The 25,976-nt window shown below is 31.0% G+C and overlaps 1 protein-coding gene across 1 annotated transcript; it reads left to right on the top strand.

The window, feature by feature from the left end:
- Window positions 1-4,497: 4,497 nt before the first annotated feature.
- Window positions 4,498-6,542, top strand: LOC142228874 (glucose dehydrogenase [FAD, quinone]-like). The gene has a single exon (XM_075299409.1). It carries the CDS (start codon window positions 4,571-4,573, stop codon window positions 6,425-6,427), a length of 1,857 nt encoding a protein of 618 aa, XP_075155524.1. The 5' UTR covers window positions 4,498-4,570; the 3' UTR covers window positions 6,428-6,542.
- The last annotated feature ends 19,434 nt before the right edge of the window (window positions 6,543-25,976 follow it).

Below are 25,976 nucleotides of genomic sequence, written 5' to 3'. Positions count from 1 at the left end.
TATTTTCTATTGAAATAAAATTTTGAAAAAATTTTGACAAAAAATAATATTTTGACAAAATTTTCTATAGAAATAAAATTTTGTAAAAATTTTCTATAGAAATAAAATTGTGACAAAATTTTCTATAGAAATAAAATTTTATAAAAAATTTCCATCGAAATAAAATTTTGCAAAAATTTTCTATAGAAATAAAATTTTGCAAAAATTTTCTATAGAAAAAAAATTTACAGAAATAAAATTTTGACAAAATTTTCTATAGAAATAAAATTTTGAAAAAAAAATTCTACAGAAATAACATTTTGACAAAATTTTCTATAGAAAACAAATTTTGATAAAATTTTCTATAGAAACCAAATTTTGATAAATTTTCTATAGGATTAAAATGTTTACAAAATTTTCTATAGATTATAAAATTTTGACAAAATTTTCTATAAAAATAATATTTTGAAAAAATTTTCTATAGAAAAAAAAATGTTGTAAAAGTTTTCTATAGAAATAAAATTTTGTAAAAATTTTCTATAGAAATAAAATTTTGACAAAATTTTCTATAGAAATAAAATTTTGACAAAAGTTTGTATAGAAATAAAATTTTGACAAAATTTTGTATAGAAATAAATTTTTGCAAACATTTTATATAGAAATTAAATTTTGCAAAAATTTTCTATATATTCTATATAAATAAAATTTTGCAAAAATTTTCTATAGAAATCAAATCTTGACAAAATTTTCTATGGAAACCAAATCGTGACAAAATTTTCTATAGAAATAAAATTTTGCAAAAATTTTCTATAGAAATAAAATTGTGAAAAAATTATCCATAGAAATCATATTTTGAAAAAATTTTCTATAGAAATAAAGTTTTGACAAAATTTTCTATAGAAATAAAATTTTAACAAAATTTTCTATAGAAATAAAATTGTGACAAAATTTGCTATAGAAATAAAATTTTGACAAAATTTTCTATAAAAATAAAATTTTATAAAAAATTTCCATCGAAATAAAATTTTGCAAAAAGTTCTCTGTAGATATAAAATTTTGCAAAAATTTTGTATAGGAATAAAATTTTGCAAAAACTTTTTATAGAAATAAAATTTTGGAAAAATTTTCTATAGAAATAAAATTTTTCAAAAATTTTCTATAGAAATAAAAATTTGCAAAAATGTTCTATAAACATAATATTTTGACAAAATTTTCTATAGAAAAAAAAATTACAAAATTTTCTATAGAAGTAAAATTTTAACAAAAGTTTCTATAGAAATAAAAATTTTGAAAAAATTTTGACAAAAAATAATATTTTGGCAAAATTTTCTATAGAAATAAAATTTTGCAAAACTTTTGACAAAAAATAATATTTTGACAAAATTTTCTATAGAAATAAAATTTTGTAAAAATTTTCTATATAAATAAAATTTTTTTTTTTGTTTTGTTTTGTTATTGTTGGTTTTGTTCTTTAAGCATTGTTGTCGTTTTTTTTATTTCAGCTTAAAACCATACATTGACTAAACTACAAGAGTAGCTTAACCAACAGAGGAAAAGAATGTTTGTCAAATTTATTTGGGCAAAGCCCTATAGACTGCAAGATGGTTGGATGGACGCACGTTTCGGAATTACCACATTCCTCATCAGCATCCTCTACTTGCAGCAAAACTATCAACCAATTATCAGAATAAATTCAGGCAGTTTATTAAACCCAACAAAAACCACACTTGAACCCTCCGAAAAAAGGTTTTACATTGATAGCCGGCTTATGCCAAATAAATTCGAAACAAACATATCTCTTTTCCTATGCCACTGTCAAATCATCGATTTGAATTCACATGGCTGGGTTTATTTTGAGCGTGCCTCCTCTTCTTTTTCCATTTGTTTTGTTTTGTTATTGTTGGTTTTGTTCTTTAAGCATTGTTGTCGTTTTTTTATTTCAGCTTAAAACCATACATTGACTAAACTACAAGAGTAGCTTAACCAACAGAGGAAAAGAATGTTTGTCAAATTTATTTGGGCAAAGCCCTATAGAAAATTTTGACAAAATTTTGTATAGAAATAAAATGTTATAAAAAATTTCCATAGAAATAAAATTTTGCAACAACTTCTCTGTAGAAATAACATTTTGCAAAAATTTTCTATAGAAATAAGATTTTGCAAAACCTTTTGATAGAAATAAAATTTTGCAAAAATTTCTATAGAAATAAAATTTTGCAAAAATTTTCTATAGAAATAAAATTTTGCAAAAATTTTCTATGAAATTAATTTTTGCAAAAAATTTCTATAGAAATAATATTTTGACAAAATTTTCTATAGAAATAATATTTGGACAAAATTTTGACAAAAAATAATATTTTGACAAAATTTTCTATAGAAATAAATGTTTGTAAAAATTTTCTATAGAAAAAAAAATTTACAATATTTTGTATAGAAATAAAATTTTATAAAAAAATTTTATAGAAATAAAATTTTGCAAAAACTTCTCTGTAGAAATTAAAATTTGCAAAAATTTTCTATAGAAATAAAGTTTTGGCAAAACATTTCCATAAAAATAATATTTTTGACAGAATTTCCTATGGAAATAAAATTTTGAATTTTTATAGAAATAAAATACTGACAAAATATTCTATAGAAATAAAATATTGACAAAATTTTCTATAGAAATAAAATTTTACAAAAATTTTCGATAGAAATAAATTTTTGCAAAAAATTTCTATAGAAATAAATATTTGCAAAAAAATTTCTATAAAAATAATATTTTGACAAAATTTTCTATAGAAATAAAATTTTGTATAGAAATAAAATTGTGCAAAAATTTTCGATAGAAATAAAATTTTGTAAAAATTTTCTATTGAAAGAAAATTTTGCAAAAAAATTCTATAAAAATAAAATTTTGCAAAAAATTTCTATAGAAATAAAATTTTGCAAAAAATTTGTATAGAAATAAAATTTTGCAAAAAAATTCTATAAAAATAAAATTTTGCAAAAAATTTCTATAGAAATTAAATTTTGCAAAAAATTTCTATAGAAATAAAATTTTGCAAAAAATTTAGTATAGAAATAAAATTGTGCAAAAATTTTCTATAGAAATATAATTTTGTAAAAATTTTCTATAAAAATAAAATTATGTAAAAATTTTCTATAGAAATAAAATTTAGACAAAATTATTTATAGAAATAAAATTTTGACAAAATGTTTATAGAAATAAAATACTGACAAAATATTCTATAAAAGTAAAATTTTAATTTACAATTAATTATTATTCGAGCTTTTATAGTCAAATGAGATTAAGGAATTTGATCAACAAAGTCATTAAAAAGAAGACGCCAGATACATAGTTTGGTAAATTATTTTATGTTTTTCCCATTTAAATTAAAAAAAAAAAAGAAGAAAAAACTTGTAATTCTCGTAATTTGCAAAACTTCAAATCCCTGCGGGTGTGAATATTTTAATTGGGTTTTCACTTTCTTTTTATTAATTTTTAATTTTTTTGACATTAATTGTCCAAAATTAATTTTTCCTTTAAATTTTCTAAAATTTTCCGCAGTGTACTTTCTCAAAATTTAAATTTATCACAAAATTCCACACCAAATACCCAGTTCAAAAATTTCTCCCCTATCCACGAAAAATATCCCCAATTTGGGGGAATTTCCCCAATACTGCACACAAAACAATTTTTCTGGTTCAATCACGAAATTTAAAATTTTCGTGAATTTTTTTCTGTGTGTTAACACTGCTAGTCTATAAGAACACAGCACATAAAGCATCGTCAAAAAAGGAGTGAAAATTTTCTTTTTGGATGCGGAAGTGGTGTAAAATTGGCGCGGAAAAACTATTGAGGATCCCGGGATGCGTTTAGGAAATGTGTTTGTGCACACAAAAAAAAATTTCAGATTCAATCACGAAATTAATTGATCCAATTAATTTTTAATTGAAATGTCTTCAATCACAGAAATGATAGTATCAATTAAAAATTTAATTGAAGGTCAATTAAAAAGTTAATTGATCCAATTAAAAAATTAATTGATACTATTATTTTTGTGATTGATTTTTGTTTCAATTAAAAACTTTGTTGAATCAATTAAATTTTTAATTGAATATTTTTTAAAACTCAACTAAAATTTTAATTGGAAAAATTTTCGTGAAAATTTTTTGTGTGTGGAACAACTTAATTTTTTTGTTTCCGAGGTATATAAGAAGAAAGTTTTTACCAAAAACATATTGTTGTCGCAAGTATGTTATTTTTATTTTTTTTTTTTTGGAATCTTAATTTTTTTCTACTCCTCAACAAGTTGATAGATTGACTCAATTGATTAAAATTTCTTGTAGAATATTTCGTTCGCATATCCAAAGTATGCGAATCATTTATATGTAGGGTGTTTATAGATTCTAAATATTATCAATTATTTGTTTGTTTTTGTTGTTATCATAGCAACAAGTTAACAATTATATGAAATGCATTTATTTAATACATTTGAAATTCTGTTGCCATTTAGTTATTTAAAAACCTCACAACATAACTGATCGCTAGCACAAAGGCCTAGATACGCTAAGACTAAGATAGACTAAGACTAAAACTAAGAAAGCAATGCGGTCGTATCATTGTTTCGAAATTTTTCTTCTATTCGCGGGAACAATTTCGATTTACGCTCAAACTCCTAATCCCAGTTTTTTATCATTCCTTTTCCGATTTGTCCAAGATGGTCAAGCCCATGAAAATTTGGAATCTATAGACAACAATTTCCAGTTGTTGAAGGAATATGATTTTATTGTTATTGGTGCTGGTACGGCTGGTTGTACACTGGCTGCTCGTCTCTCGGAAAATCCCAATTGGAAAATTTTATTACTAGAAGCTGGAGGACCAGAACTTTTGGTCATGGATATACCTGCCATTGCACAAATGTTAAAAGTAAATCGTGACATTAATTGGAACTATCGTACAGTTCCTTCCGAACGATTTGCCAAAGGTCTTAGAGATAGACGTTGTAGTTTTGCTCGTGGCAAAGTAATGGGTGGTTCTTCTGTCTTGAATTCCATGATGTATACACGAGGCAATCGACGTGATTACGATAATTGGGCAGCTATGGGTAATGAAGGTTGGAGTTATCAAGATGTCCTGCCCTATTTTCAAAAACTTGAAGGATCCTCAATCCCTGAAGCTGAAAATGCGGGTCGCCAGGGTCCTGTCAAGATCGCATATTCTAAATATCAATCGGAATTGGCTCAGGCCTTTATAGAGGCAGGCCAGGAAGATGGCATTCCCCAATGCGATTACAATGGTAAGAGGCAGGTGTGTTTCTCCCATTTACAGTCTACCACCAATAATGGCTTCCGCTGGAGTGCCAATCGTGCTTATCTCTATCCCATTAAAGGCAAAAGGCCAAATCTTCATATCAAGAAATATTCCTTGGTTACCAAGATCCTGATAGAACCCAAGACCAAAACTGCCTATGGAGTTTTATTTGAATCGAATGGAAAATCGTTTGAGGTACATGCCCGCAAGGAGGTTATCTCCTCGGCAGGAGCCATTAATACCCCACAACTGTTGATGTTATCAGGAGTGGGTCCCGCCAAGCATTTACGTGAAGTGGGCATTAAACCTTTGGTTAATCTAGCCGTTGGCTTTAATCTTCAAGATCATATAGCTCCTGCTTTACACTTTCTTACCAATACCAGTACCCTGAAGACTGAGGAATTCTTCGATGTTAATGAATTGGTGAAATTACAGACCAGTGGAAGCAGACTTTCAGTACCGGATGGTGTAGAAGCCATAGCATTTTTCGATTTAGATCATCCCTTAGATCCCAATGGTTGGCCTGACATGGAATTCTTTTTGGCCAGTGGAGGGCTCAATACCAATCCTGCCACAGTGAGAGCTTTTGGTATTCGAGATGATCTCTATCATGCCCTGTACGATGATATCGTGAAAGCGAATAGCAACACCTTCATCATATTCCCCATGATTTTACAACCCCGTAGTCGAGGACGTATAATGCTAAGCAGTAATGATCCTCATGTATATCCTCTTATTTATCCCAACTACTTTCATGATCCCTATGATCTAAACATTACCGTCAGGGGTCTACAGAGAGCTTTGGATTTGGTAAAACTTCCTGCCATGCAGAAAATCAATGCCCGTGTATTGGATAAACCCATACCGGAATGTCGCAAATATGGTGATATTAACTCCGTAGGGTATTTGGAGTGTTATGCCCGTTATTTTACTTTTACCATTTATCATCAATCGGGCACTGCCAAAATGGGACCAAAATCAGATAAGAATGCCGTCGTAGATCCTCGATTACGTGTCCATAGCGTAAACAATTTGCGAGTTGTTGATGCCAGTATTATGCCAAAAATTATAGCCGGTCATCCCAATGGTCCGGTTTATATGATAGCTGAGAAAGCTGCCGATATGATTAAGCAAGATTATGGTTTCATTTAGTATGAGTAGTCAATATATTATTGTTTATTTATTTATAGAAAATAAATTAAATTTACTTTTATTTATAATAAAATTTAGTCTATTTTGTATCCAGTCATGGATTTCAAAATTTTAATATTTTGTGCATATTTCATTCTAAACCTTATGTGCCCAAAATTGAATTGAAAATTGTTCATCTAACAGGGGACGGGGAGGAAATTTTTGTGAAAGGTTAAGTGGGTGGCCTCTAGACAAAGATCCGCTATTTTATTTTTCGATATGAGGGGGCCTACCTTTTGACCGACTTTTTGAAACTTAAAGAAAAGTTCTCCGATTTTTAAGGAAGATTAAGAGGAGTCTGTAGAAAAAAAAACTCCCCTAACTGTTTTGCGATGTTTACCCTTCGGGGAAAGAAACCTCCCCCATGCCCGACTTTTACAAAGTGGGTCTTAAGTTCTCCGATTTGCGTAACATTTTTTTTTGGGAAGGTTGTGGATGGTGTCTAGGTCCTTTACTTTATTTGTCGATATTTGGTCGCGGAAGTGGGACTTTTTATACCCACCACCATAGAATGGTGATGGGGGTATAATAAGTTTGTCATTCACATCGATTGTAACACATCGATTTCCGACTATATAAAGTATATATATTCTTGATCAGGGAGAAATTCTAAGACGACATAGCTATGTCCGTCTGTCCGTCTGTCTGTCTGTTGTAATCATGCTACAGTCTTCAATAAAGGAGCTATCATCCTCAAATTTGGCACAGAATCGTCTTTTGTCTGCACGCAGTCCAATTTCTAAGATGGGCTATATCAGTCCAGGTTTTGATATAGCTCCCATATAAATCGATATAACAATTTGGGATCTTTGGCTTATAGAAACCGTAGTTTTTATTCAATTTGCCTGAAATTGGAAATCTAGAAGTATTCTAGGACCATAAAAAGGTGTGCCGAAAATGGTGAGTGCAGTCCATGGTGAGTATCGGTCCATGTTACTAGATATTTTGATATTTGGGCGGGGAGAGATCCTATCTAACAGGTTGGCTGATAAGTCCCCGGTCTAACAAAGAAAAACACATTTTTTTTTGTCAAAATTTTTCAATATAGTTCCCTTTTTATTATTCAATATAGTTCCCTTCAAGAGCGATACAACGATTATAACGACCTTCCCATTTTTTTATACCATTTTTGATACCATCCTTAGGTTTTGCCTCAAAATAAGCCTCAGTTTCGGCGATCACCTCTTCATTGCAGCCAATTTTTTCCCCTGCGAGCATCCTTTTGAGGTCTGAGAACAAGAAAAAGTCGCTGGAGGCCAGATCTGGAGAATACCGTGGGTGGGGAAGCAATTCAAAGCCCAATTCATGAATTTTTGCCATCGTTCTCAATGACTTGTGGCACGGTGCGTTGTCTTGGTGGAACAACACTTTTTTCTTCTTCATATGGGGCCGATTTGCTGCGATTTCGACCTTCAAACGCTCGAATAACGCCATATAATAGTCACTGTTGATGGTTTTTCCCTTCTCAAGATAATCGATAAAAATTATTCCATGCGCATCCCAAAAAACAGAGGCCATTTGTCCGCTTTGCCAGCGGACTTTTGAGTCTTTCCACGCTTCGGAGACGGTTCACCGGTCGCTGTCCACTCAGCCGACTGTCGATTGGACTCAGGAGTGTAGTGATGGAGCCATGTTTCATCCATTGTCACATATCGACGGAAAAACTTCGGTGTATTACGAGTTAACAGCTGCAAACACCGCTCAGAATCATCAACACGTTGTTGTTTTTGGTCAAATGTGAGCTCGCGCGGCACCCATTTTGCACAGAGCTTCCGCATGAATGATATGACCAACACGTTCCTTTGATATCTTTAAGGCCTCTGCTATCTCGATCAACTTCATTTTACGGTCATTCAAAATCGTTTTGTGGATTTTTTTGATGTTTTCGTCGGTAACCACCTCTTTCGGGCGTCCACTGTCCTCCGTGCTCATTTTACCACGCTTGAATTTTGCATCCCAATCAGTTATTGTTGATTTCCCTGGGGCAGAGTCCAGAAACTCATTACCAAGCCAAGTTTTTGCTTCCACCGCATTTTTTCCCTTCAGAAAACAGTATTTTATCAAAACACGAAATTCCTTTTTTTTTCCATTTTTTCACAATAACAAAAGTTACTTCACAAAAGACGCTCTATCTCACAAACTAATTGACTAACCGACGTCAAATTTCGACACGAATCATTTGAAGGTTGGTACTATATAAAAATAATATGCATTTAACACTAGCGACGCCATCTATGTGTCAGACCGGGGACTTATCAGCCAACCTGTTACACGGACGAAAAAGACTGTTTTTCATATGTTTGGGTGTAAAAATTATATGTTTGGAATTCAAATTTTTTAACACAATATGCATATAATGTTAAAAAACTAGCATGTTTGGGACATATATGTTAATATGTTAGAACATATTATGTTTGGGACATAAAATGTTTGTAAATATAATATGCTTAGATGCAAACATATATTAATTTGGAAATAGCCAATAGACATATATGTGTTTAGAAAGAGAGATCTAGAGAGTATGCTGCAAGTAAAATAATGGAAGTAACCAATTGGCGCCTTAAAAATATATCCACACAAAGAAAATTTCATTAACATTTTTTACTACCAGTGTATGCCCTAAGGTGAAACATAATATGTTTGAACAATACAAACAATATTTTGGTTGGACCAATCCTGAAAATATATATGCTTGAAGCTAAATGTGTTTGGGTTATATGTTACAGAAGCGATTTTTTTGAGGGTGTAGTCATTGTGAAAATTGAAGAAACGTTCCCCAATTTTCTTGAAATTTTCAGGGAAGGTTAAGGGGTAGTACGCTAGGGGAACCTGTCCCTTGCCTGACTTTTTAAAAAATGGGTACTCGATATTTAGCCGCGGAGGAGGCCTCTCCTTTGCTCGACTGTGCAAAAACTAAACTTCTTCGATTTACCTAAATTTTACAGAGAACGTGGGAGGAGGCTATTAATACAGGGTACAGGTTTTTCGATATTTGATGGGGACGTCATTGTAAAATAATAGAACAATATCTAAATTTCTCCGTTTTACTCTAAATTTATAGAAACCATGGGAGAAGGTGATTTAATTAACACAATGTACATGATTTTTCGATATTTGATCGGGTAGAGAAAACCTCCCCTTTGTGTTAATGAAAATTCTAAACTTCTTCGATTTACTTGGAATTTATAACGGACGTGGCGTAGGTTACGAAATTAAGTTTTACGATTTTCTTGAACTTTCCAAGGAAGGGTGAGGATGCTCTCTAAATGGTAGCAAGGTACTTAATTTGTTTATATTTGCACGACAGGAGATTCTTCTTCTTGTCAGTAAAAACCTTAACTTTATATGGAAATGATCATCAATTTATATGGGACAACATAGACGATGCTTTATTGTCCGGTAGTTCATGAATGGCATTTTCCCTATACCTGACATTTAAAAAAAATTATTATGAAAACAATTTTTTTAAGAACTTTTAAATATTAAATTTCTCTGATCAGGAAACAGGAAGTGTTTTTATATTGAGGAAAGGGCTACTCTTGACAATCCACGCTTGACATTCACAGAAAATGACATTCACAGGAATGACCCAGAGATTTGAATACAGTATAAAATTACAAAATTACAAAAATTGGTGTTGGACAATCCGCTCTCCCAGTAAGGGGACTTCTGTTGGCCCTATTCATCAATAGAGTTATACGGTTTATTTATTTATTTTTTATTTTATAACAACACCGTTTAGAGTTAAGATTTTTGTTTTTTAATTTTCATTGAAGGTGATCCAGCGATAAAAAGTGCCTAACGCATTGTCGGAACAATTCTACTTCGAAAAAAATACGGAAAAATAGCTTAACTAAATAAAAATAACACAATAAATAAAACAATTAATAAAACAAGTTATTTGAAATTTTCAATCAAAATCAATTAAATTTTTAATTCAATTTAAACAAAACAAGTATATACAGTAGTAAGTTCGGCCCGGCCGAATCTTAAATACCCACCACACTTAGTCGTGGCGGGTTACTTGATAATATATAGAATTTCAGGAGATTTAATGACAGATATTCTCCTAAGCATATAAGTTCAACCAGTACGCTTCCCGAAGATAAATTTAAAGATTTTACCTATGAAGACTATACCAGATTCTGGATTTATAAGAACCAATTTTGTTTGAGTTTTAGAGAAAACAAAAACATATCGTACAATTGATGAAAGAAAGCCTTGATTTAAAATCTTAAGTTTGTAGTTTTTATCGGGAGATCGGGGCTATACCAAAGCATGGCTCGATACACACCATATTCGGTTGACATATTTGTGGTCCTAAAATACCTCTAGGTTTCCAATTTCAGGCAAAGTGGATAAAAACTACATATTCTAGCAGCCCAAGAAATAAATTTGGGAGGTAGGTCTATATGGAGGCTATACCAAAACATGGACCAATACTTGGGTAAAAACTACGAATTCTAGAAGACCAAAATGTATTGTCGAGAGATCACTCTATATGGGGGCTATACCCAAACATGGACCAATAAGCACAATTTTTGGCACACCTTTTGATGGTTCTAAAATATCGTACCTCTAGAGTTCCAATTTCAGACAAATTGGATAAAAACTACGGATTTTAGAAACCCAAGATGTAAAGTCGGGAGATCGGTCTATATGGGGGCTATATCAAAACATCGACCGTTACACCCCATTTGCGACACACCTATTCGTGGTCCCAAAATACCTCTAGATTTTCAATTTCAGGAAAATGGGATAGTAAATACAGTTTCTAGAAGTAAAATCGGGATATCGGTCTACATGGGGGCTTTACCAAAACATGGACCAATTTGTGCCAATTTCGCTACACCAATTTTCCTAAAATACCTCTAGATTTCAAATTTCAGGTAAATTGAAATTTGAAATCTAGAGGTAGAAGTCCAAGAAGTAAAATCGGGAGATCGGTCTATATGGGGGCTATACCCAAACATGGACCGATACACCCCATTTTTGACACACCTTTTTATGGTCCTAAAATACCTCTAGATTATCAATTTCAGGCAAATCGGATAGTAAATACAGTTTCTAGAAGCCCAAGAAGTCAAATCGGGAGATCGGTCTATATGGGGACTATATCGAAACATGGACCGATAGGCACTATTTTCGGCACACCTTTCTATGGTCCTAGAATACCTTTCGATTTCAAATTTCAGGCAAATCGGAAAGTAAATACAGTTTCTAGAAGCCCAAAAAAAAAAAATCGGGAGATCGGTCTGTATGGGGGCTATAACAAAAGGTGGATAGTTATGTCCCATTTTTGGCACACCTATTTGTGGTCCTAGAATACCTATAGATTTCCAATTTCAGGCAAATTGGATAAAAACTACGGTTTTTATAAGCCCAAGATCCCAAATCGGAAGGTCGGTTCATATGGGGACTATATGAAAACTTGGACCGATATAGCCCATCTTCGAACTTGACCTGCCTGCAAACAAAAAAACGAATTTGTGCTAAATTTCATCGCCATTATTGAAGGCTGTAGCGTGATTAGAATTTCTCCCTGATCAAGAATATGTATACTTTATATAGTCGGAAATCTATATTTCGATGTCTTACAAACGGAATGACAAACCTATTATACCCCCGTCACCATTCTATGGTGGTGGGTATAAAAATTTAATTGAAAGTGCCGAATAAATCAATACATTTTGTAATCAAATATGTTTTTATACCGTCCACCATAGGATGGGGGTATATTAACTTTGTCATTCCGTTTGTAACACATCGAAATATTGCTCTAAGACCCCATAAAGTATATATATTCTGGGTCGCGGTGAAATTCTGAGTCGATCTGAGCATGTCCGTCCGTCCGTCTGTTGAAATCACGCTAACTTCCGAACGAAAAAAGCTATCGACTTGAAACTTGGCACAAGAAGTTGTTATTGATGTAGGTCGGATGGTATTGCAAATGGGCCATATTGGTCCACTTTTACGTATAGCCCTCATATAAACGGACCCCCAAAATTGGCTTGCGATTGCTCTAAGAGAAGCAAATTTCATCCGATGCGGCTGAAATTTGGTACATGGTCTAAGTATATGGTCTCTAACAACCATGCAAAAATTGGTCCATATCGGTCCACTTTTACGTATAGCCCCCATATAAACGGATCCCCATATTTGGCTTGCGATTGCTCTAAGAGAAGCAAATTTCATCCGATGCGGCTGAAATTTGGTACATGGTCGTAGTATATGGTCTCTAACAACCATGCAAAAATTGGTCCATATCGGTCCATAATGACATATCGCCCCCATATAAACCGATCCCCCGATTTGGCTTGCGAAGCCTCTAAGAGAACCAAATTTCATCCGATCCGGCTGAAATTTGGTACATGGTCATAGTATATGGTCTCTAACAACCATGCAAAAATTGGTCCATATCGGTCCATAATTACATATAGCCCCCATATAAACCGATCACCAGATTTGACCTCCGGAGCCTCTTAGAGGAGCAAAAGTCATTCGATCCGATTGAAATTTGATACGTGGTGTTAGTATATTGTCTCTAACAACCAGCCAAAAGTGGTCCATATCGGTCCATAATTATATATAGCCCCCATATAAGCCGATCCCCAGATTTGCCCTCCGGAGCCTCTTGAAGGAGCTAAATTCATTCGATCCGGTTGAAATTTGGAACATGGTGTTAGAATGTGGTCTCTAACAAACACGCACGAATTGGTCCATATCGGTCCATAATTATATAAAGCCCCCATATAAATCGTTCCCCAGATTTGATCTCCGGAGCCTCTTGGAGGAGCAAAATTCATTTCATTCATTTTGTCAAAATTTTATTTCTATAGAAAATTTTGTCAAAATTTTATTTCTATAGAAAATTTTGTCAAAACTTTATTTCTATAGAAAATTTTGTCAAACTTTTATTTCTATAGAAAATTTTGTAAAAATTTTATTTCTATAGAAAATTTTGTCAAAATTTTATTTCTATAGAAAATTTTGTCAAAATTTTATTTCTATAGAAAATTTTGTCAAAATTTTATTTCTATAGAAAAGTTTGTCAAAATTTTATTTCTATAGAAAATTTTGTAAAAATTTTATTTCTATATAAAATTTTGTCAAAATTTTATTTCTATAGAAAATTTTGTCAAAATTTTATTTCTATAGAAAAGTTTGTCAAAATTTTATTTCTATAGAAAATTTTGTCAAAATTTTATTTCTATGGACAATTTTGTCAAAATTTTATTTCTATAGAAAATTTTGTCAAAATTTTATTTCTATAGAAAATTTTGTCAAAATTTTATTTCTATAGAAAATTTTGTCAAAATTTTATTTCTATAGAAAATTTTGTCAAAATTTTATTTCTATAGAAAATTTTGTCAAAACTTTATTTCTATAGAAAATTTTGTCAAAATTTTATTTCTATAGAAAATTTTGTAAAAATTTTATTTGTATAGAAAATTTTGTAAAAATTTTATTTGTATAGAAAATTTTGTAAAAATTTTATTTGTATAGAAAATTTTGTAAAAATTTTATTTCTATAGAAATTTTTTTCCAAATTTTATTTCTATAGAAAAATTTGTCAAAATTTTGTCAAAATTTTATTTCTATAGAAAAGTTTGTCAAAATTTTATTTCTATAGAAAATTTTGTCAAAATTTTATTTCTATAGAAAATTTTGTCAAAATTTTATTTCTATAGAATTTTTTTCCAAATTTTATTTCTATAGAAAATTTTTTCCAAATTTTACTTCTATAGAAAATGTTGTCCAAATTTTATTTTGTCAAAATTTTATTTCTATAGAAACTTTAAACTTAAATATATACGTAGTTAATCGACCTTTTTTAGTTTAATATATACCACGTATGGACTATGTGGTTATATTACGGTGTTAGGAAGTTTTAAGATACCTTGCCATCGGCAAGTGTTACCGCAACCCAAGTAATTCGATTGTGGATGACAGTCTTCAGTAGAAGTTTCTACGCAATCCATGGTGGAGGCCAGGCCGAACTTACGGCCGTATATACTTGTTTATTTCTAATTAAAGCGCTGATTGATACTATGATTTTCGTGATTAAAGTTTCAATTTCCCTTTTCACTTTTCCCTATTTTAAAGGTGAGTGCTGCCCGATTCTGTTTACCGGCTATGGGTGACACCACTTGAAGTGAAAGAAAAATGTTGTGTTCGTCCGAAACCATTGTATGTAAACATGGTTTTATCTTCTTTCTTAACCTCAAAATTAATAGTCGTGATCAATCCTATCAATAAATTGAAATTTTTTGATTTTTTTCTCAGAAGAATTTTATTATTATCTTATCCTTAGACATATCCAATGAAGGATGTGGTTGAATTAATATTCCTTCAAAATGCGATATTTTTTAACAAAAAGTCTGTTATAACTAATAAAACCTTCTAATTTCTTTTATTGAACAGATTGACATGTTGTTTCATATTTATATACATTTTTATTCAGTACAAAAAAGGTGCCACATTATTGCCCTATCTGACCATGCCCATGACCACGATTTTGAAAGCACTATTAATCACGTTTAAATATCCTGAAACCAGTTCGTTACCTGTTCCCAGTTTTTAATAAAGCTTTCAGCATGCTTTCGTTCATAATAGTGTATAGGGCAAAATGCAATGTCAGCTACAATGCCAGTGGACATACTAGTAATATTTAATTATTGCAAATGAAATAATTGATATTTGGAAAATTGTAAATAATTGTGTTTGGATCATGCGTAGAAATGCAAGCAATCTATGGTATTGTTAGATCAGACTTAACCCTTAAATGCGCACTGTATATTTTAGGATACAACCAGAAAAAAATTCTTACGTCTTAAAATTTTGACTGAATTCTATTTCGGAGGAATCGGTGACATTTAAGGGTTAATCCACATGTTAATTTCTTCTTATACACTGCAAATAATGTGAACCTAATATGAAAAATTTTACACAATTATTATTTTTTTGTTGTTAAATTTCCAAAGTTCAAAATCTTTAGATCCAAGTAACCTATTTGTTTTGATTGTATACATGCCCAATCCTCCCAAGCGAAATTTTTGATCAACGAACATTGTTTGGAATTTTCTTTATGCGGTAAATACAGGTTGTTTGGAAGGAATCTATAGAGTGACTTATATAGAATGTAACAAAGTAACGCTCTATTTTTTCTGTTTTATAGCCACCGCCATAGAATGGTAATGGGGGTACAATAAGTTTGTAATTAATTTTGTAATACACCGAAATATCGATTTCTGAATATATGACTAGTAAGTACCTTCGAGACGATATAACCAAATCCGTCTGTCGGTCTGTCTCATTTACGGACAGTTTCTTGTAGCACCGTTTGTCTTTAACTGCCAGTTAACAGAAAGTAAATTGCAAATATCTTCTCTCCGGTTAACTTTAACTGAAAAATCTTCAGCAGTTATATTTCTAACTAACATGTGGAATATATAGGCAAGATGACAGATATGTCCATAGTACAGTTTAAGAGTTCGTTAGCTAACGGAGCACTAGCGGAGCTTCATGAAAATGGGGGTTAATCATGTTACAGCCTTCAATAATTACACAAAGTTTTGGTACGTATCGAGCGTGGCCGACTATATTATATCGTGCACCACTTTGTAGATCCACATTTTCGATACCATCGCAAATTCTTTCAATGTGTAAAGGTTTACGTTCCCATATACATGTATTTAAATCTCACCAGATCTGGACAAAATTTGTCAGAGTTCCACAAAATTTATAGACATTAAACTTAAGTCGACTAACGTCGTTGAGTGGAACACAATGTTAGTAAAAAACAAGTAAAGAAAGTCTATATTATACCCTGCACCGAATATATTATACCCTGCACCACTTTGTAGATCTAAATTTTCGATACCATATCACATCCGTCAAATGTGTTGGGGGCTATATAAAAAGGTTTGTCCCAAATACATACATTTAAATATCACTCGATCTGGACAAAATTTGATAGACTTCTACAAAATCTATAGACTCAAAATTTAAGTCGGCTAATGCACTATGGTGGAACACTATGTTAGTAAAAAAATATGGGAAACAATTAAATCTGAAGCAATTTTAAACAAACTTCGCAAAAGTTTATTTATGATTTATCGCTCGATATATATGTATTAGAAGTTTAGGAAAATTAGAGTCATTTTTACAACTTTTCGACTAAGCAGTGGCGATTTTACATGGAAAATGTTGGTATTTTGACCATTTTTGTCGAAATCAGAAAAACATATATATGTGAGCTGTATCTAAATCTGAATCGATTTCAATCAAATTTGGCACACATGACTATACTACTAATTGTACTCCTAGTGCAAAATTTCAACCAAATTGGGCCAAAACTCTGGTTTCTGGGGCCATATAAGTCCATATCGGGCGAAAAATATATATGGAAGCTATATCTAAATCTGAACCGATTTCAATCAAATTTGGCACACATGACTATACTACCAATTGTACTCCTTGTGCAAAATTCCAAGCTAATCGGGATAAAACTCTGGCTTCTGGGTCCATAGAAGTGCATATCGGGCGAGAGATATATATGGGAGCTATATCTAAATCTGAATCGATTTCAACCAAATTTGGCACGCATAGCTACAATGCTAAATCTACTCCCTGTGCAAAATTTCAACCAAATTGGGCCAAAACTCTGGCTTTTAGGACCATATTAGTCCATATCGGGCGAAAGATATATATGGGAGCTATATCTAAATCTGAACCGATTTCAATAAAATTTAGCACACTTGACTACACTACTAATTGTACTCGTAGTGCAAAATTGCAACCAAATTGGGGTAAAACTCTGGCTTCTGGGACCATATAAGTCCATATCGGGCGAAGAAATATATGTGGGAGCTATATCTAAATCTGAACCGATTTCAATCAAATTTGGCACACTTGATTATAGTAGAAATTGTTCTCCTTGTGCAAAATTTCAAGCAATTTATGGTAAAAGTCTGGCTTCTGGGGCCATAACAGGTTAGCATAAGTCTTCAAGAGCGATACAACGATTATAAACACCTTCCAATTTTTTGATACCATTTTGGTAGTACTCCTTCAGTTTTGCCTCAAAATGGCCTCAGTTTCGGCGATCACCTCTTCATTGCAGCCAAAATTTTTCCCTGCGAGCATCCTTTTGAGGTCTGAAAACAAGAAAAAGTCTCTGGGGCCAGATCTGGTGAATACGGTGGGTGGGGAAGCAATTCGAAGCCCAATTCATGAATTTTTGCCATCGTTGCCATCTTGGTGGAACAACACTTTCTTCTTCTTCATATGGGGCCGTTTTGCCGCGATTTCGACCTTCAAACGCTCCAATAACGCTATATAATAGTCACTGTTGATGGTCTTTTCCTTCTCAAGATAATCGATAAAAATTATTCCATGCGCATCCCAAAAAACAGAGGCCATTACTTTGCCAGCGGACTTTTCTTTCCACGCTTCAGAGACGGTTCACCGGTCGCTGTCCACTCAGCCGACTGTCGATTGGACTCAGGAGTGTAGTGATGGAGCTATGTTTCATCCATTGTCACATATCGACGGAAAAACTCGGGTGTATTACGAGTTAACAGCTGCAAACACCGCTCAGAGTCATCAACACGTTGTTGTTTGTGGTCAAATGTGAGCTCGCGCGGCACCCATTTTGCACAGAGCTTCCGCATATCCAAATATTGATGAATGATATGACCAACACGTTCCTTTGATATCTTTAAGGACTCTGCTATCTCGATCAACTTCATTTTACGGTCAGTCAACATCATTTTGTGGATTTTTTTTGATGTTTTCGTCGGTAACCACCTCTTTCGGGCGTCCACTGCGTTCAACGTCCTCCGTGCTCATTTCACCACTCTTGAATTTTGCATACCAATCAATTATTATTGATTTCCCTGGGACAGAGTCCGGAAACTCATTATCAAGCCCAGTTTTTTTCCCTTCAGAAAACAGTATTTTATCAAAACACGAAATTCCTTTTTTCCCCCTTTTTTTCACAATAACAAAAGTTGCTTCACAAAAGACGCTCTATCTCACAAACTAATTGACTTACAGACGTCAAATTTTGACACGAATCATTTGAAGGTTGGTAATATATAAAAATAATATGCATTTAATACTAGCGACGCCATCTATGTGTTAGACCGGGGTCTTATCAGCTAACCTGTTATAAATCCATATCGGTCGAAAGATATAATATATGGGAGCTATATTTAAATCTGAAACGATTTCAATCAAATTTCGCCTACTTGACTACACGAACCGATTTTTTTGTGCCAAATTTGTAATAGATTTGACTAAAACTGCGACCTAGACTTTGGTTACAAAAATGTGTTCAGACGGACAGACGGACATGTCTATATCGACTCAGGAGCCCACCCTGAGCATTTTTGCCAAAGACACCATGTGTCTATCTCGTCTCCTTCTGGGTGTTGCAAATATATGTACTGCTCATAATACCCTGTTCCACAGTGTACCGCAGGGTATAAAAATCATTTGTCCGTAAAAAAATAGTATCGCTTGATAGAAATCAAATCGACTGTGATTTAAGAACGAGGAGGGATTTAGTTAAGCCAAAATAAAAATTGTGTACAAATGAATTTTTTAACCATAAAATTTTGAACTTTTCGAACGCTTTATAATAATATTTTGTTTTCTTCTTTTCAGGTAAATTTCTTGTTTGGAATTGCATAATTTTCCACAATATGACGTAGGTATAAATGTAACAACTTCAAAATTCGGTACAGTTTTTTTTCGGAACTTTAAAACGGTCATTGGGGCCCATAAATCTCTCATTGAGATTGATGTACAGACGGTCACTACAATGTACACATATATGCATACACTGATAGAAAAGTTTTCTTGTTTGAGGAAAAATAAATAGAAATATTTGTTGCAATGCTTATCATAAATTCTAGTTTATCATCACTTAACATGGGCTGCGCTAGCGTGACCATATGGTCATACACATTATACCGTCACTTAATCTTCTAGTGTTAGTTGCTGATAAACATACCAATGACATTTCAAAATTCGAAAAAATGCAGTACAATTTCGGAAATTTGAAAAAATGCTTTATAACAAAAGGAAATAGCGTTTAAAGACATCTTCAATTTTTGAATGCGTTTTTGCTTTCCGGTCAAGATGCAAAAAGACAACAAATTTAAAGACAATTACATTATTTTTGAAGAATTCTACAGTATTATTAAAGTCGAGTTGATCGTAGTCAAACTGAATTTTCTTCCATGTAAAGTTGGTCATTCTTCAGTTGAATCACTTAATTATAAGAACCAAAGGATTTTATTGAAAAGTACACCCAGGAAAGGAATATGATCACCTCAAGTATGTTTCAATAGCAAAATATTATTTTTGGCCGGCGATATTTGTTGGTCATTTGGGAAGAAAGTATTCCCACGGCTCTCTGTCCTCCTACTCTCCTTCAGTATTTCTTCAGTTTTTTCTCTGTCTGGGTCATTCCATAGTATTTTCGTCGACCTTCCGACCGTTGCATTTGGTCTACATCGCTTTATGTGTCTCCCGTGCCCACACGCAAACAAATAATTCTTTCCTCCCAAACGACATTTTAGACAAACAAAGTTCGTTTCTCATTTGCTTTTCGCTGTAAGGAAGTGTATTTGGAAGAAAAGTATATACTTTTTGTGATAAACGTTTATTCTTTTCCAGGATGTAAAAACAATTTCATAAAGACAAACTAAAAAAAAAAAAAACATTGTTTTCTTGCTAATTGCATTTCCCTCACATCTTCCTCACATCCACGAGGTTTTTTAGTTCGTAACACATTTTCCTTCCAACAATGTAGAAGAAATTATACGATTTTATAAATTTTTAAAATTTTTTTACCATTCGCCTGGACGGAGAATCGGACCGCGGACCAAGCCAACACACCAACACCTGAGCTATGTAAGCCAACACACTAACCACTGAGCTATGTACCTGTTATGGCCATCAATAGATAAATATCCATATAAGTTATATTTATATTGCATAGCTTGCGGCGTCCGCGAACCGAATAAACAAAGTTTATTTAACAGAAACAAACATTTAGTTTGGCGCCGTGGAGCAGTGGTTGCTACGTCCGACTTGCATGCCAAGGGTCGTGGGTTCCATCCCTTCTTCGACCACCGTTTTTTGTTTTGTTTTTTTTTTTTTTACATATATTCCAGATATGTTCGGACGATTCCGAAAAAATGTTCAACATTACATTGTAGTATATTAAATTTTGAACTGTAAAATGTGTCTTATTAAAGACCTAAAGTCAGAAAAGAACAGTGTTTGAAATGGACTGTGTTGTTGTTTCAAAAATACCTTTTTTATTGAAAAAATAAAATTTTTGTAACAAACGAATTTCTTTGGTGATAAAAGTTTAAAATTTTCGAAGCAATTCCAAAAACTCTAACAAACGAAAAACGTTTTCGGTACACGTTTTCCAAACGTTTTTTTCTTTGCGTGCAATCATCCAACAAACGTTCTGCATTCACGGTTGCCACAGTTTTATTGTAGAATAAAAAAATGGTAGATTTTTTACTGTTTCGTAGATAGGTAGAATTTTTAATGTTTTGGAAGATTTTTCAAATTATTCCTCTCCAGCTAAGAGGTAATTCATAAATAGAAATAAAATGTTGACAACATTTTCTATAGAAATAAAATGTTGACAAAAATTTTTATAGAAATAAAATGTTGAAAAAATTTTCTATAGAAATAAAATTTTCTATAGAAATAAAATTTTGACAAAATTTTCTATAGAAATAAAATTTTGACAAAATTTTCTATAGGAATAAATTTTTGACAACATTTTCTATAGAAATAAAATTTTGACAAAATTTTCTATAGAAATAAAATTTTGACAAAATTATTTTACAGAAATTAAATGTTAACAAAATTTTCTATAGAAATAAAATTTGACCAAATTTTCTATAAAAATAAAATTTTGACAAAATTTTCTATAGAAATAAAATTTTGCCAAAAAATTTCTATAGAAATAAAATTTTGGCAAACTTTTGTATGGAAATAAAATTTTGACAAAATTTTCTATAGAAATAAAATGTTGACAACATTTTCTATATACATAAAATTTTGACAAAATTTTCTATAGAAATACAATTTTGACAAAATTTTCTATAGAAATAACATTTTGACAAAATATTCTATAGAAATAAAATTTTGACAACATTTTCTATAGAAATAAAATTTTGACAAAATTTTCTATAGAAATAAAATGTTGACAAAATTTTCTATAGAAATAAAATTTTGACAAAATTTTTTACAGAAATTAAATAAATTTGACAAACATTCTTTTCCTCTGTTGGTTAAGCTACTCTTGTAGTTTAGTCAATGTATGGTTTTAAGCTGAAATGAAAAACAACAACGAAATTAAATGTTGACAAAATTTTCTATAGAAAAAAAATTTTGGCAAAATTTTCTGAAGAAATATAATTTTGAAAAAATTTTGTATAGTAATAAAATGCTGACAAATTTTCCATAGAAATAAAATTTTCACAACATTTTCTATAGAAATAAAATTTTGACAAAATTTTCTACAGAAATAAAATGTTGACAAAATTTTCTATAGACATAAAATTTTGGCCAAATTTTCTGTAGAAATAACATTTTGAAAAAATTTTCTATACAAATAACATTTTCACAAAATTTTCTATAGAAATAACATTTTGACAAAATTTTCTATACAAATTGGCAAAATTTTCTATGGAAATTAAATTTTGACAAAATTTTCTATAGCAATACAATTTTGGCAAATTTTTCTATAGAATTAAAATTTTGCATATTTTTTTGTTCCTATAGAAATAAAATTTTGACAAAATTGTTCTGTAGAAATAAAATTTTGCCAAAATTTTTCTTTAGAAATAAAATTTTGGCAAACTTTTCTATGGAAATAAAATGTTGACAAAATTTTCTATAGAAATAAAATTTTGACAAAATTTTTTATAGAAATAAAAATGTTTTCTATAGAAATCATATTTTGACAAAATTTTCTGTAGAAATAAAATTTTGATAAAATTTTCTATAGAAATAAAATTTTGACAAAATTTTCTATAGCAATACAATTTTGGCAAATTTTTCGATAGAAATAAAATTTTGAGAGAATTTTCTTTAGAAATAAAATTTAGACAAAATTTTCTATGGAAATAAAATTTAGACAAAATTTTGTATGGAAATAAAAATTTGGTAAAATTTTCTCCAAATTTTGATAGATTAGTTTTGATTCGAGTGGCAACCGTGCCTACTTTACCTCTCTTTGCGTTTTCTAAGTGCACTTCCCTAAGTGTCCTAACTCTTGTCGCCAGTTCATTTGCCTTAACGTTTCCACTTGTTTCGGTATGTCTCGGCACCCATATGATGCGATTTTTGCCGATTCCGTGTATGCTTTGATAATGATTTTGTATTCCAATACGTTTCTCGATCGAAATATTTTATTGCCTTCCGGCAATCTGGAAAAATGATTACGTTTTGTAGCGTCGTGTTATTTTTATAGAAATAAAATGTTGAAAAAATTTTCTATAGAAATAAAATTTTCTATAGAAATAAAATTTTGACAAAATTTTCTATAGAAATAAAATTTTGACAAAATTTTCTATAGGAATAAATTTTTGACAACATTTTCTATAGAAATAAAATTTTGACAAAATTTTCTATAGAAATAAAATTTTGACAAAATTATTTTACAGAAATTAAATGTTAACAAAATTTTCTATAGAAATAAAATTTGACCAAATTTTCTATAAAAATAAAATTTTGACAAAATTTTCTATAGAAATAAAATTTTGCCAAAAAATTTCTATAGAAATAAAATTTTGGCAAACTTTTGTATGGAAATAAAATTTTGACAAAATTTTCTATAGAAATAAAATGTTGACAACATTTTCTATATACATAAAATTTTGACAAAATTTTCTATAGAAATACAATTTTGACAAAATTTTCTATAGAAATAACATTTTGACAAAATATTCTATAGAAATAAAATTTTGACAACATTTTCTATAGAAATAAAATTTTGACAAAATTTTCTATAGAAATAAAATGTTGACAAAATTTTCTATAGAAATAAAATTTTGACAAAATTTTTTACAGAAATTAAATAAATTTGACAAACATTCTTTTCCTCTGTTGGTTAAGCTACTCTTGTAGTTTAGTCAATGTATGGTTTTAAGCTGAAATGAAAAACAACAACGAAATTAAATGTTGACAAAATTTTCTATAGAAAAAAAATTTTGGCAAAATTTTCTGAAGAAATATAATTTTGAAAAAATTTTGTATAGTAATAAAATGCTGACAAATTTTCCATAGAAATAAAATTTTCACAACATTTTCTATAGAAATAAAATTTTGACAAAATTTTCTACAGAAATAAAATGTTGACAAAATTTTCTATAGACATAAAATTTTGGCCAAATTTTCTGTAGAAATAACATTTTGAAAAAATTTTCTATACAAATAACATTTTCACAAAATTTTCTATAGAAATAACATTTTGACAAAATTTTCTATACAAATTGGCAAAATTTTCTATGGAAATTAAATTTTGACAAAATTTTCTATAGCAATACAATTTTGGCAAATTTTTCTATAGAATTAAAATTTTGCATATTTTTTTGTTCCTATAGAAATAAAATTTTGACAAAATTGTTCTGTAGAAATAAAATTTTGCCAAAATTTTTCTTTAGAAATAAAATTTTGGCAAACTTTTCTATGGAAATAAAATGTTGACAAAATTTTCTATAGAAATAAAATTTTGACAAAATTTTTTATAGAAATAAAAATGTTTTCTATAGAAATCATATTTTGACAAAATTTTCTGTAGAAATAAAATTTTGATAAAATTTTCTATAGAAATAAAATTTTGACAAAATTTTCTATAGCAATACAATTTTGGCAAATTTTTCGATAGAAATAAAATTTTGAGAGAATTTTCTTTAGAAATAAAATTTAGACAAAATTTTCTATGGAAATAAAATTTAGACAAAATTTTGTATGGAAATAAAAATTTGGTAAAATTTTCTCCAAATTTTGATAGATTAGTTTTGATTCGAGTGGCAACCGTGCCTACTTTACCTCTCTTTGCGTTTTCTAAGTGCACTTCCCTAAGTGTCCTAACTCTTGTCGCCAGTTCATTTGCCTTAACGTTTCCACTTGTTTCGGTATGTCTCGGCACCCATATGATGCGATTTTTGCCGATTCCGTGTATGCTTTGATAATGATTTTGTATTCCAATACGTTTCTCGATCGAAATATTTTATTGCCTTCCGGCAATCTGGAAAAATGATTACGTTTTGTAGCGTCGTGTTATTTCCGAGCAATTTAACACATTCCGCTATGGCGCGCCTGAAGGTTTGTATAGTGGTCTAATAATCGGAATATAATCTCGTTGTCTGAGTCTTCAACATATACACCTAGTGCAGGGTTGGCCTGTCACAAACTGTGAATTTTGCGACATACATTTGCGACAGTTTAATACGTATGCCCCAAAAGTCGTAAACCTACTGTAGAAAACCTAATTTTGAATAGAAAAAATTCTGAACATTTTTTAATTTAGTTAGACAGCATTCGCTGTGAATTTCTGCAGAAATTTGTGAAAGTTTTCCCACGGTCAAGCCTGTTTTCTTAGGTGGTATCGAAATTCCCGTTGGTGAGTGTGCAAAATACCTTTGGGGTTATATTGGATAGGAGACTAAACTTAAAGCTTAGAAAGGACGATAAAAGCCACGGTTACCCTGTACTCGTGCAAAAGGCAATAGGGAAAATGTGGGGACTAAAACCGAAAATTGTGAACATTCCTATGAATTGAAACTTCTTCGCACATACCATCCATCGTCTTGGATATCATCGAATTCTCTGCCTAGCTGACGTGACTAAATTATGTCACGTGAGTTTGCGACTTTTGTTACTTTTTCTGCATTTACGACGCGTATGGGACGTTTACGACGTTTACAACTTTGCGACGCAAACCTAAAAAAGTTTGATACAAACCATCTCTGGCCTAGTCCCGTCCTCTCACCCATCGGTGTAGCAGCTATTTCCCTCTGGTATCTGGATCTGTTCGTAAAAGAACTGTAAAGTAAAATTGCACTAACTTATGATGCCACCCAATATTTATTATGATTTATTATTATCTGCCATATTCTGATATTCAGAATCGCAAATCGCTAGAATTTATTTTTCTTATAACAAAATAATCGAGATAATCTCCGACTCCAATCCAATTGCAATTTGAACTTATCATTAAAGCGAACTACATTAACAAAATTTAAGTTTATAAGTTTCAGGATTAAGAAATTATAGCCAAACGAAACTTTTGCGATTTCCGATTCGGAATATGGGAGATACCGCCTTGGAAACATCTCCTTGGGGAATTGTCCAGGATTTGCCTGATGTTTATATGATGACATGACCTCAGTTTAATGACTAACTTTAATGGGGAATATGTTGCTTTACAATATATTAAAAAGATTTTCATTTAATTTATAGC

This window comes from Haematobia irritans, chromosome 3, assembly GCF_050003625.1.
Source record: "Haematobia irritans isolate KBUSLIRL chromosome 3, ASM5000362v1, whole genome shotgun sequence".
NCBI lineage: Eukaryota > Metazoa > Arthropoda > Insecta > Diptera > Muscidae > Haematobia > Haematobia irritans.
The sequence above is the reverse complement of the archived record's forward strand: the minus strand, read 5'-3'. Positions and strand labels throughout refer to the sequence as shown.

Excerpts from the sequence above, each read along its gene's own strand:
- LOC142228874 (XM_075299409.1), top strand. The coding sequence starts at position 4,571 with ATGCGGTCGTATCATTGTTTCGAAATTTTTCTTCTATTCGCGGGAACA.